The sequence below is a fragment of the Panthera onca genome, chromosome B1, assembly GCF_046562875.1.
Source record: "Panthera onca isolate mPanOnc1 chromosome B1, mPanOnc1 haplotype 2, whole genome shotgun sequence".
Taxonomy (NCBI): domain Eukaryota; kingdom Metazoa; phylum Chordata; class Mammalia; order Carnivora; family Felidae; genus Panthera; species Panthera onca.
In genome coordinates, this window is record NC_138342.1 from 161,418,314 (window position 1) to 161,432,587 (window position 14,274).

Consider the following 14,274-nt stretch of genomic DNA (forward strand, 5'->3'; position numbering starts at 1 on the left):
TCTCAGGGGGGAAGCTAATGGTTTCTCACCATATATATGATGTTAGCTGTAGGTTTTCTCTAAATGTTCACTACCAAACTTAGGAAGTTCTCTCTTCCTGGTTTGTCATATTTTGTATAATTCATTAAGTGAATTTGGGTTTTGTCAAATGCTTTTTTTATGTCAGTTGTTTTAGTCATATGATTTTTTTTCTTCATTCTGTTGATATGATGGGTTGTATGTACTGATGCTTGAATGATGAACCAGCTTTGCATACTTGCAATAAATTCCAGTTGGTTGGCATGTATAATTCTTTTCATACATTGTTGGATTCTATTGCCTAACTTTTTGTTGAATATTTTTGGATTTATGTTTATTAGAGATATTGGTCTATAATTTTCCTTTCTTGTAATGTCTCTGGGTTTGGTATTAGAGTAATACTGGCCTAATAGAATAAATTAGGAAGTGTCACGTATTAATTTTGTGAGAGTTTTGTGTGGGGTGAAGGCAGTATGAGTTTCTCCTGGATTTTGTCCTAGTTGCTTCTTCTCTTGGCTAATTTTAATTTGTATCATTTACATATAATAAGCCATAGTTGTGAGTTAACAGCTTTCAGTGAGTTCTGTGAGTCCTTCTGGTAAATTATCAAACCTGAGAGTGGTTTTGGAAATCCACTGAACTTGTATTTGTTTGGTGTAAGAAGTGAGGAGTTTTGGAGACTGTTCTAACTTTGCAGTAGGCCTAAACTCTACACACCTTTTCTCCACCAGGATTACTGAGGTATGATTAACAAATAAAAATTGTATTTTTTAAAGTGTTCAACATGATGGTTTTGATATATGTATACCTTCTGAAATGATTACTGCAATCAAACTAATTAATATATCCATTACCATTTTTTGTATGTGTTGAGAACAATTGATCTATCCTCTTAGCAAATTTCAAGCATATAACTTAATATTATAGTCACCATGCTATACAGTAGCATGAAAATTTATACTTTTTGAACAATATCTCCCCTTTCCCCCCATCTTCCAGACACTATTTACCACCATTCTACTCTCTATTACTATTCTCTATTTTCTGAAAAAAGTTATTTCATACATTTTTCCTAGTTTTCTAGTTGATTGAGAGTTTCTGGGGTACTAGTGCTCTGTTCTGACCTGACGTGAAAGTCTTATTTTAGTATTTTATTTGTTTAGAGATGCAAAACTATAAATGTTGACAGCATTCATATTCGTCCCCAAAACTGAAAAAATAAGCCCAGTGAATATAGTTCTTGCAAAAGTTTATATTATTATCATGATGTATTTTTACTTGTGTATTCTACTAATTCTACTTATTCTACTAATAGCAATGTGGAAAGTCTAGCTGTTGTAATTTTCGAACTTGTACACTGAAATCAGGAGCACGGTGTGGTCATGGATTATGCTGCAAGAACTGTCAAGTAAGATTTAAGTTTATTAATATCTTCCAAGTATATAATGAATCATGTCTTAGATACCTTAGTACATTTAGACCTATGGCAGTAAGTAAAAATAAGTGAACTTTTTGAAACTAATATTACACTTTATGTTAACTAACTGGAATTTGAATAAAGGGTTAAAAATAAATGAACTTTCAAATAAAGAAAAAGATACTAAATTCAGAATCAGATTTCTGATTTTGTGAACCTTAGTTGGGTATTCAGGTTTCCTTCTTATGGCCATTATTTTGCCATAATATTTATGCTGATGTTCTTAAGCCTTGATTGAGAGCTACCATAAAATTATTCAATATAGATCTCCATTAAAAGGGACTTTTAATTTATTCTATCCAATATTTATATTTTTATAAGTAAAAATATTGTTACTAGTTGTGATAGGTAGCTCTAGGTATGTAACTGAAAGACACAGCAGTTTCCCATAAATATATAAATAATGAAACTCAGTAGAAGTAGCATTTTCCAAATGCTACATTAGCAAAAAGTTTAAACTGCAAACTTAACCATTTATTGAAAGATCATTTGATTTAAAGATCACACACTAGTTTATATGTAGAAGATGTTGACTCTTGTCCTGTGTTTTCCTTATTAGCTCCTCCAATATATTTATAACAAATTTGTCATTTGAGAATTCGTCTATTACCTACTATGGGTTCTGCATTCTTGATTATCCTTGACTGATGCAGTTTTATGTTATTTTTTTCTAGAATCTTATCATGTGGTTACATTCTTACCTCTGTGATCTTTTTAGTGTCAACTTGAAGTCATGAATTAAGATGTATGAAATAGATGCCCATTTAAGAGTGTTTCAGAATTCTGTATTTGAAAGTGTTAATTACCTATAGGATAATTCAAGAGAAAGATTAATTATTTAATTAATATAATTAATTTTGGGGTGCCTGGGTGGCTCAGTTGGTTAAGCATCTGACTCTTGATTTGGGGTCAGGTCATGATCTCACAGTTCGTGGTTTCAAACCCTGTGTAGCGCTCTGTACTGGTGGTGTGGAGCCTGCTTGGGATTCTTTCTCTCCCTCTCTGTCTGTGTCTCCTTTGCTCATGTTGTTTCTAAAAATAAATAAACATGAAAAATTAAAAAAATATATAATTAATTTTGAAATAGAACAGTTTTGAAATAAATGTTGATAAACACAACAATCTTAAATGTAATGTTTTATTTTTTGTATTTTAATTTATATTAGATTGAAAGACAAGGTGTTGAATGTAGGAAAGCAAGACATCGTGAATGTGATATTGCTGAGTTTTGTAATGGAAGCTCACCAGAATGTCAACCTGATATGACTATACACAATGGACATGTATGTAAACAAAAATATGTGTGTTATGATGGAGTCTGCCAGGATACAGATGCATGGTGTGAGGTCACATTTGGAAAAGGTAATACTATTTTGTAATGTCTACATAGTTTGTCCTTAATATTTTTATTAACATTATCAAGATAATTGGCAAATATATAATTATACATGCATATTATATTTATATATAGTTATAATATATGTACATATACATTTTATAATTCTGTATTACACTTATATGTATGTATAATTTAAATTCTATCTATATGTTTAAATTATTTATTCAGTTTAACATCTACATTTTTATTTTTTCAAACTTTATTAAGATATAACTGACAAAGATACATATTTAAGGTATATGAGTTGATGTTTTGCTAAAATAATTTTATGAAATAATTTTGAAATAATTTTGTGAAATAATTGCCACAATCAAGGTACTTAACGTATTAGTTATGTCTATATGCTGAGAAATGAAATTGCTTCATCATAATATAGTTCATTTTTAATTTTTGAGGAGTCTGTATATAGTTTTCCATAACTGCTGTACCAACTTCATTCCCAACAACAATGTACAAAGGCTCCCCTTTTTCCACTTGCCAGCACTTGTACTTTTTTTCTTTTTTATAATACCTGTCTAAAAGGTGTGAATTGTGGTTTTGATCTACATTTTTCTGATGATTAGTGATGTTGAGCACCTTTTCATATATCTGATGGTCATTTGTATGTCTTCTTTTGAGAAATGTCTATTTAGGTCTTTTGCTCTTTTTACATCTCTATTTGTTTTTGCAATTAAGTTGTATGAGTTATCACATATTTTGTAGATTAACTTTATCAGCTACATGGTTTGAAAATATTTCTCCTGCAGGTCTCATTTTCACTCTCTTGAGTGTTTTCTTTATTAAGAAGTTTTTAGTTGGATGCAGTTCCACTTGTCTACTTTTGTTTTTGCTGCCTGTGCTCCCTTGTCATATCTAAAATACTATTTTCTAGACCAATGTTCAGGAGCTTTTCCCATTTTCTTCTAGTAGTTTTACGGTTTCAGGTCTTAAGTATAAGTCCATCCAGACCCTCATCCCCAGTCTGCAGCTTTATTGAGATATAATTGACACATAACATTGTGTCATTTTAAAGTGTATACCATGTTGATTTGATATGCTTATAATTGCAAAATGATTACCACCATATTGTTAGCTAACACCTCCAACATGTCACATAATTACCATTTCCTTTTTGTAGTGAGAACATTAAAATCTTCTCTTCTAATTACTTTCAAGTATATAATACAGCATTAAGTATAAACATCATGTTGTTCATTAGATCCCCGGAACTTATTCATCTTATAGCTAGAAATTTGTCCCCTTTGACAAACATCTCTCCCTTTCCCCCACCTCCCAGCTTGTAGTAATCACAACTGTACTCTCCATTTCTATGAGTTCAGTTTTTTTAAGTGATTTCGCATGTAAGTAATATTATAGAGCATTTGTCTTTCCTTGCCTGACTTATTTCCCATAGCATAATGCCCACAAGTTTATCCATTTGGTGAAGATGGCTTCTTCCTCATGACTGAATAAAATTTCATTTTATATAAATACTATATTTTCTTTACCTATCCGTCATTGACAGACACTTAGATTATTTCCATATCTTGCCTATTGTGAATAATGCTGATATAAATATGAGTGTGCAGATACCTATTCAAAATCCTGTTTTCATTTCCTTTGGACATGAACTGGATTAGAAATGGGTTGCTGGATCATATTGTAGTTCTACTTTTAACTTTTTGAGGAACCTACGTACTGCCTAATCATGGTGGTTGTACCAGTTTACCTTTTCACCAACAGTGCATAAGTGTTTCATTTTCCCCACATCTTCACCAACATTTGTTATTTCTTGAGTTTTTGATGAGAGCCATTCTAATAGGTGTAAGGAGTTATCTCATTGTGGATTTGGTTTCCATTTCTCTGATATTAGTGATATATTGAGTATATTTCATGTACCTGTTGGCTATTTTTATGTCTTTGAAAATTATTGTATTCCTTTGTTCTTAAATTTTAAATCAAATTGCTTGAGTTTTTGCTATTGAGGTTTATGAGTTCTTTATATATTTTTGGAATTTCCCATACCCAGATACATGATTTGCAGATATTCTCTCCCATCCCATAGATTGTCTTCATTTTTTGATTGTTTCTTTTGGTATGCAGGAGCCTTTTAGTTTGATGAAGTCCCACTTATTATTTTTTACTTTTGTTGCTTGTGCTTTGGTATCTTATGTAAAAAGTCATTGCCAAAAACAATGTCCATGTCAATGCTTTTTCCCATGTCATTTTTTAGAATTTTTATGGTGTCAGTTCTTACATTTAAATCTTTATTTCAAGTTAATTTTTGTGAGTTGTGTCAGCTAGGGGTTTAATTCTTTTGCATATGAATATCGTGTTTTCCCAGTGTCATTTATGGAATAGATTCTCCTTTCCCCATTGAGTATTCTTGGCTCCCTCATCCAGTATTAGTTGAGCATATACATGGAGTTTGGTTCTAGGCTCTCTGTTTTGTTCCATTAGTCTGTGTCTATTCTTATACCAGTACCATGCTGTTAAAATTATTAGAGCTTTGGAGTATAAGTGAAATCAGGAATTGTGTTCCTCTAGTTTTATTTTGTCTCAGGATTGCTTTGGCTTCTCAAAATCCCTGTGGGTCCATACAAATTTTAGGATTTTTTTTCTATTCTATGAAAAATGCCATTGGAATTTTGATATAAATTGCATTGAAACTATAGATGGTATTGGGTAGTATTGACATTTTAACACTATTAATTTGTCTGATTCATGAACACAGGATAGCTTTCCTTTGTATCTTACTAGATTTTTTCATGAAAGTCTTGTAGTTTTCAGAGTACAGACCTCAAACTTACGTGGTTAAATTTATTTTAAAGTATTTTATTGATTTTGATGCTGGTGAGAATGGTATTGTTATCTTTATTTCTTTTTCAGCTGTTTTGTTGTTAGTGTATAGAAATTCAAATGACTTCTATATGTTGATTTTGTAACCTGAAAATTTATCGAATTTATTAGTTCTAACACCTTTTTGATGGGGTCTTTAGGACTTTCTCCATATAAGATTATATTTTCTGCAAAGACAGTTTTACTTCTTCCTTTTCAGTTTGGATGCCCTTTATTTACTTTTCTTCCCTGACAGCTCTATGACTTCTAGTACTATTTTGAGTAGAAGTGGTATGAATGAGCACCTTTGTCTTTTTCCTGATCTTAGGGGAAAAGCTTTCAACCTTTCCAATTGTGTCTGATGCTGGCTGTGGTTTGTTATATGTGACATTTATTGTGTTAGGGTATGTTCCTTCTGTACTCAATTTGTTGATTATTTTTTATCATGAAAGGATGTTGTATTTTGTTAAATGCTTTTTCTATATTTATTAAGAGGATTTTGTGATCTTTTATTGTTCATTCTGTTAATGTGGTGTATTACATTTATTGATATGCATATGTTGAACTATCTTTGCATTCCAGAGATAAATACCATTTGAGTATGGTGTTTGGTACCTTTTTAAAAAATATAATTTATTGTCAAATTGTCTTACATACAATACCCAGTGCTTATCCCAACAGGTGTCCTCCTCAGTGCCCATCATCCACTTTCCCATCTGCCCTACCCCCCCACCAACTCAGTTTTTTTTCTCTGTATTTAAGAGTATCTTATGGTTTGCCTCTCTCCCTCTCTTTTTATAATTCCCCCCCCCCCTTCTCTTTCCCCATGGTCTTCTCTGAAGTTTCTAAAGATCCACATATGAGTGAAAACACATGATATCTGTCTTTCTCTGACTATATCACTTAGCATAATACCCTCCAGTTCCATCATGTTGCTGCAATGGCATGATTTTATTCTTTCTCATTACTAAGTAGTATTCCATTGTATATATGAACCACATCTTCCTTATCCATTCATCAGTTGATGGACATTTAGGCTCTTTCCATAATTTGGCTATAATTGAAAGCACTGCTATAAACATTGGGGTACATGTGCCCCTATACATCAGCACTCCATGATTTATAGGGATTTATAGGGAGGGTTCCTGTTTCTCCACATCCTCACCAGCATCTGTTGTTTCCTGAGTTGTTCATTTTAGCCACTCTGACTGGTGTGAGGTGGTATCTCAGTGTGGTTTTGATTTGTATTTCCCTGATGATGAGTGGCGTTGAGCATCGTTTCATATGTCTGTTGGCCATCTGGATGTCTTCTTTGGAAAAGTGTCTATTCATGTCTTCTGCCCATTTCTTCACTGGATTATTTGTTTTTTGGATGTTGATTTTGATAAATTCTTTATAGATTGTGGATACTAGCCCTTTATCTGATATGTAATTTGCAAATACCTTCTCCCATTCCGTTGTTTTCCTTTTAGTTTTGTTGATTGTTTCCTTTGTAGTGCAGAAGTTCTTTATCTTGATGAGGTCCCAATAGTTCACTTTTGCCTTTAATTCCCTTGCCTTTGGAGATGTGTCAAGTAAGAAATTGCTGCGGCTGAGGTCAAAGAGGTTTTTTCCTGCTTTCTCCTCTAGGGTTTTGATGGTTTCCTTGTCTCACATTCAGGTCTTTCATCCATTTTGAGTTTATTTTTTGTGTATGGTGTAAGAAAGTGGTCTAGTTTCATTCTTCTGCATGTTGCTGTCCAGTTGTCCCATCATCATCTTTATTCCATTGCATATTCTTTCTTGCTTTTTTGCTAAAGAGACTGTCTTTGATCCATTGGATACTCTTTCCTGCTTTGTCAAAGATTAGTTGGCTATACATTTGTGGATCTATTTCTGGTTCTCTATTCTATTTCATTGGTCTATGTGTCTGTTTTTGTGCCAGTTCCATAATGTTTTGATGATTACAGCTTTGTAGTAGAGGCTAAAGTCTGGGTTTGTGATGCCTCCTGCTTTGGTTTTCTTCTTCAGTATTACTTTGGCTATTTGGGGTCTTTTGTTGTTCCATACAGATTTTAGGATTGCTTGTTCTAGCTTTGAAAGAATGCTGGTGGTACAATTTTTATTGGGATTTCATTGAGTGTGTAGATTACTTTGGATAGTATTGACATTTTAACTATTTATTCTTCCAATCCATGAGCATGGAATGCTTTTCCATTTATTTGTGTCATCTTCAATTTCCTTCATAAGCTTTCTGTAGTTTTCAACATATAGATATTTTACATCTTTGGTTAGGTTTATTCCTAGGTATTTTATGGTTCTTGGTGCAGTTGTGAATGGGATCAGTTTCTTTATTTTTCTTTCTGTTCCTTCATTATTGGTGTATAAAAATGCAACTGATTTTTGTACATTGATTTTGTACCCCGTGACTTTGTTGAATTCATTTATCAGTTCTAGCAGTCTTTTGGTGGAGTCTGTCGGGTTTTCTGTGTAGAGTATCATGTCGTCTGCAAAAAGTGAAAGTTTGACTTCTTCTTTGCCAATTTGGATGCCTGTTATTTCATTTTGTTGTTTGATTGCTGATGCTAGGACTTCCAACACTATGTTAAACAACAGTGATGAGAGTGGACATCCCTGTCATGTTCCTGCTCTCAGGGGGAAAGCTCTCAGTTTGTCCCAATTGAGGATATTAGCTGTGGACTTTTCATATATGGCTTTTATGATGTTTAAGTATGTTCCTTCTATCCCGACTTTCTTGAGGGTTTTTATTAAGAAAGGGTGCTATATTTTGTCAAATGCTTTTTCTGCATCTATTGACAGGATTATGGTTCTTATCCTTTCTTTTGATGTATCACATTGATTGATTTGTGAATATTGAACCAGCCCTGTAGCCCAGGAATCCCATTTGGTCATGGTGAATAATTCTTTTTGTATGTTGTTGAATTCAATTTGCTAGTATCTTGTTCAGAATTTTTGCATCCATGTTCATCAGGGATATTGGCCTGTGGTTCTCCTTTTTTGTGGGGTCCCTGTCTGGTTTGGGAATGAAGGTAGTGCTAGCTTCATAGTATGATTACGGAAGTTTTCTTCCATTTTTATTTTTTGGACCAGCTTGAGAAGGATAGATATTAACTATGCTTTAAATGTCTGGTAGAATTCCCCAGGGAAACCATCTAGTCCTGGACTCTTATTTGTTGGGAGATTTTTGATAACTGATTCAATTTCTTTACTAGTTATGAGTCTGTTCAAATTTTCTATTTCTTCCCCTTTGAGTTTTGGTAGTGTGTGGGTGATTAGGAATTTGTCCTTTCTTCCAGGTTGTCCAGTTTGTTGGCATATAATTTTTCATAGTATTCTCTGATAATTGCTTATATTTCAAGGGATTAGTTGTAATAAATCCATTTTCATTCATGATTTTATCTATTTGGGTCCCCTGAGAAGCCTGGCTAGAGGTTTATCAATTTTGTTTATTTTTTCAAAAAACCAACTCTTGGTTTCATTGATCTGTTCTACTGTTATGTTTTTTGTTTTTTGTTTTTTTGGATTCTATATTGCTTATTTCTGCTCTGGTCTTTATTATTTCTCTTCTTCTGCTGGCTTTGGGGTTTCTTTGCTGTTCTGCTTGTAGTTCCTTTAGGTGTGTTGTTAGATTCTGTATTTGGGATTTTTCTTGTGTCTTGACATAGGTCTGGATTGCAATGCATTTTCCTCTTAGGACTGCCTTTACAGTTTGGTTTGGATTGTTGTGTTTTCATTTTCGTTTGTTTCCATATATTTTTTGATTTCTTCTTTAATTGCATGGTTGACCCATTTGTTCTTTAGTAGGATGTTCTTTAACATCCATGCATTTGGAGGTTTTTCAGACTTTTTCCTGGGTTGATTTCAAGTTTCATAGCATTCTGATCTGAAAGTGTGCATGGTATGGTCTCAGTTCTTTTATATTTATTGAGGGGTGTTTTGTGACCCAGTATGTGATCTATCTTGGAGAATGTTCCATGTGCATTCGAGATGAATGCTTATTCTGCTGCTTTGGGATGAAAAGTTCAATATATATGTCTGTTAAGTCCCATCTGGTTCAGTGTATCATTCAGGGCCATTGTTTCTTTATTGACTTTCTGTCTAGATGATCTGTCCATTGTTGTAAGTGGGGTATTAAAGTCCCCTGTAATTACCACATTTTTACCTATAAGATCGCTTATGTTTGTGATTGTTTTATATATTTAGGTGCTTCCAAATTGTTAGCTCTTCTTGATGGATAGACCCCATAATTACTATATAATGCCCTTCTTCATCTCTTGTTACAGGCTTTAGTTTAAAATCTAGTTATCTTATAGAAGTATGGCTACTCCAGCTTTCTTTTGACTTCCAGTAGCATGATAGATGGTTTTCAATCCCCTCACTTTCATTCTGAAGGTGTCCTCAGGTCTAAAATGGGTCTCTTGTAGACAGAAAATAAATGGGTCTTATTTTTTAATCCATTCTGATACACTATATTTTTTTATCGGAGCATTGAGTCCATTTACATTGTGTTATTATTGAAAGACATGGGTTTAGAGTCATTGTGTTATCTGTAGGTTTCATGCTTGTAGTGATGTCTCTTGTCCTTTGTGGTCCTTGCAACAGTTCACTCACAGAGTCCCTCTTAGGATCTCTTGTAGGGCTGGTTAGTGGTGATAAATTCCTTCAGTTTTTGTTGGTTTGGGAAACCCTTTATCTCTCCTTCTATTCTGAATGACAGGCTTGCTGGATAAAGGACTTTTGGCTGCATATTTTTCCTGTTCATCACATTGAAGATTTCCTGCCATTCCTTTCTGGCCTGCCACGTTTCAGTAGATAGGTCTGCTACTTCCCGTATGTGTCTACCCTTGTATGTTAAGGCCCGTTTATCCCTAGCTGCTTTCAAAATTCTCTCTTTATCTTTGTATTTTGCCAGTTTCACTATGATATGTTGTCCAGAAGATCGATTCAAGTTACATCTGAAGGGAGTTCTCTGTGCCTCCTGGATTTCAATGTCCATTTCCTTCCCCATATTGGGGAAGTTCCCAGCTATGATTTGTTCAAGTATATTTTGGCCTTTTCTCTCTCTTTTCTTCTTCTGGAATTCCTATGATATGGATATTGTTCTGTTTCATTGAATCACTTTGTTCTCTAATTCTCCCCTCATGATCCAAATTTTTAAAAATTTTTTTCTCAGCTTCCTCTTTTTCCATAATTTTATCTTCTATTTCACCTATTCTCCCCTCTTCCTCTTCAATCCTCGCTGTGACCACCTCCATTTTATTTTGCACCTCATTTATAGCATTTTTAATTCATCATTACTATTTTTATTTCCTTGATCTCTGCAGCAATAGATTCTCACTGTCTTCTATGCTTTTTTTCAAGCCCAGCAATTAATCTTATGACTATTATTCTAAATTCTTGTTCAGTTATATTGTTTGTATCTGTTTTGGTCAATTCTTTAGCTGTCATTTTTTCCTGGAATTTCTTTTGAGGAGAATTCTTCCATTTTTCATTTTGGCTAGTTTTCTGTCCCTTACGTGTTTTATTTATTTATTTAAAAAATTTTTTTACATTTATTTATTTTTGATAGAGAGAGACAGAACACAAGTGGGGGAGGGGCAGAGAGAGAAGGAGACACAGAATCCGAAGCAGGTTCCAGGCTCTGAGCTGTCAGCACAGAGCCCGATGCAGGGCTCAAACCCATAAACCACGAGATCATGACCTGAGCTGAAGTTGGATGCTTAACCGACTGAGCCACCCAGGTGCCCCTGTCTCTTATGTGTTTTAAAAGCTTGTTATATGCCCTGCACCTGCGAGCACTACTATATTAATGACCCCTCATTAATTACATACATTTGGTCCTAAGTCTGGTCCTAGTTCAGCTTGTCCTTGTTGATTTTCTGTCTGGATATCTATCCATTGTAGAAAGTGGAATATTTTTTATTATTTTTTAAAGAGTTTTTAAATGTTTATTTATTTTTGAGAGAGAGAAAATGTTCAAGCAGGGGAGGGACAGAGAGAGAGAGGGGGAGACACAGGATTGCAAGCAGGCTGTAGGCTCTGAGCTGTCAGTGCAGAGCCCGACATGGGACATGAACCCACAAACTGTGAGATAATGACTTGTGCTGAAGTTGGTTGTTTAACCAACTGAGCTACCCAGGCACCCCAGAAAGTGGAATATTTAATGTCTTGTTGTCTGTTTCTCCCTTCAATTTTGTTAGTGTTTGCTTATGATATTTAGGTACTCTAATGTTTGGTGCATATATATTTATGATCGTTGTATCTTCTTGATGAATTGACTGCCTTTTCGTGGTATAATGACCTTTATTTTTCTTGTTGCCATTTTTGGCTTAAAGTCAATTTTGTTTGATATAAGTGTAGCTATCTCTGCTTGCTTGTTTTCCACTTGCATGGAAAATCTTTTTCCTTTCCTTTATGTTTGCTTATGTGTGTCCTTATAGATGAAGTGATTCTTTTATGGGCAGCATATACTTGTTTTTTTACCTGTTCAGCAATTCTGTGTCTTTTGATTAGAAAATTTAGTCCATTTGCATTTGAGTAATTATGGATAGGTAAGGACTTACTAATTCTATCTTGTTAGTTGTTATTTTCCTATTTTGTAGTTTCCTTGTTTCTTCCTCTCTTAATATCTTCCTTTGTGAATTTGTGATTTTTCATAGTGGTGTGCTTTGGTTCCCTTCTCTTTATCATTTGTGAGTCTACTGCAGGTTTTGTTTATGGTTACCATAAGATTTACATAAATATATGTATAACAGCTTATTTTATGTTGATAGCAATTTTGATATTATAAAACCCTACCCATTTCTCCCCTCCTGTTATGTTTATGATGTCACACTTTACATCGTTTTGTAGTGTGTATCCACTGAAAAATTACTGCAGCTATTTCTATTTTTAATACATTTTTCCTTTAACCTTTATACTAGAGTTAACACACCACCATATTACAGTTATAGAGTATTATGAATTTGACTGTATCCTTGCCTTTACAAGTGTGTTGTATATTTTCATTTGTGTTCATGTTACTGATTAGCTTTTTTTCATTTCAGCTCAATAAACTTTTAGCATTTCTTCTAAGGAAGATTTAGTGTTGGATCAATTCCCTTAGCTTTTGTTTATTAGGGACAGTCTTTATCTCACCTTAATTTCTGAAGGACAACTTTGCTGGGTAAAACTGGTTACCAGTTTCTTTCTTTCAGAACTTTGAATATATCTTTCCATTCTCTCCTGGCTTGCAAGATCTCTGCTGAGAAATATACTGACAGCCCTTTAGGGGGGAGGGTCCCTTTTAGGAGACAATATTTTTCTCTTACCACTTTCTCTTGTTTTTAATTTTACATATTTTTATAATGTGGTTTTTTTAAAATTATAATGTGTCTTTATTAAGTGTCTTAGAGAAGATTATTTTGGATTGAAATTTTGAGGTGATCTATTAACTTCGTAAACTTGAATGTCCAAATCTCTACTCAGGTTTGAGATGTTCTCAGCCATTATTTCTTTAAGTAAGACTTCTAGTTTTTTCTCCCTCTCTTGTCTTTCTGGGACTTCAATGATGCATATACATCATTTCTCTCAGTGGTGTCCTATAAGTCACGTAGGCTTTCTTTGTTCCCTTTCATTCTTTTTCTATTAGTTTCCCTGATTGGATAATTTCAGTTGATCTGTCTTCTAGCTTACTGATTCTTCTGCTTGGTCAGTTCTACTGTTAAACTATGCTATTGAATTCTTCAGTTTAGTCATTGTATTATTCAGCTCCAAAATTTCTGATTGGTTCTTAGGTTTTCTATTTGTTGAGCCACTCATTTTGTTCTTGTATTGTTTTTTGATTTTATTAAATTGTTAATCTGTACTTTCATGTTCTCTTGTGGCTCATCTTTAGAACAATTATTTTGAATTATTGGTTAGAAAGTTCCTGGATATTTATTTGTGAGAAGCCATTTACTGGAGGTTTACTGTATTCTTTGGGTGGCATCATGTTTCCCTGCTTTTCATGATCCCCTGTAGCCTTGTGTAGCTATCTACTCATGAAGAAACAGTCACCTCTTCCAGACTGACTTTGATAAGGGAAGACTTTCACTTATGGGTGGGGGGACTCTGAAGTAGGTGGTGACCCTGAGGCTAGTGGTGCAGTGCACCCAATTTAGGCATGTGTTGGTGGCACTTGGTCTGTGGGGTGTGGTATCTCTTTGGCTTAGGCCATTGGGGTCCACGGCATTGACATTGTGTAGTCAGACAGTCTGAAAGTGACTGCTGGGGCTCTTGGAGTCCTCAGCAAAAACTCCAGGTCCACTGGCTAGAGACTAGGTACAGGCAGTGATGATGACTGGAGGTGGTTGAGTGCACACCCTTGGCTGCAGAGGCCTTTTCCAGGTGCCTGTGTAGGGGTAGGGGTTGGTTGGATACACACTTACAGTGGTGGGGGCCAGGGAAACAGCAAGTGCCGAGGCCAATTATAGGCTCACTGGCAGCTGTCAGGTCACTGGCAGCTGTCAGGTCACTGGCTGTTGGTATACTCTACCATAGCTGCACCCTCTTAGGCATACACACTGCATTAGAGGCTGATGAC

The 14,274-nt window shown here is 34.5% G+C and overlaps 1 protein-coding gene across 6 annotated transcripts in view; it reads left to right on the forward strand.

The window, feature by feature from the left end:
- The window catches only part of ADAM32 (ADAM metallopeptidase domain 32), a 174,394-nt gene that overhangs the window by 80,806 nt on the left and 79,314 nt on the right, over positions 1 to 14,274 (forward strand). For all 6 annotated transcript variants that reach the window (XR_009615993.3, XM_078445534.2, XM_060653507.3 and 3 more), the window contains 2 exons: positions 1,334 to 1,426; positions 2,662 to 2,857. Coding sequence is in view for 5 of the 6 variants with exons in the window: in XM_078445534.2 (XP_078301660.1) it covers positions 1,334 to 1,426; positions 2,662 to 2,857 (289 nt within the window). In the remaining variant the exon portion in view is untranslated. The remainder of the gene's footprint in view (positions 1 to 1,333; positions 1,427 to 2,661; positions 2,858 to 14,274) is intronic.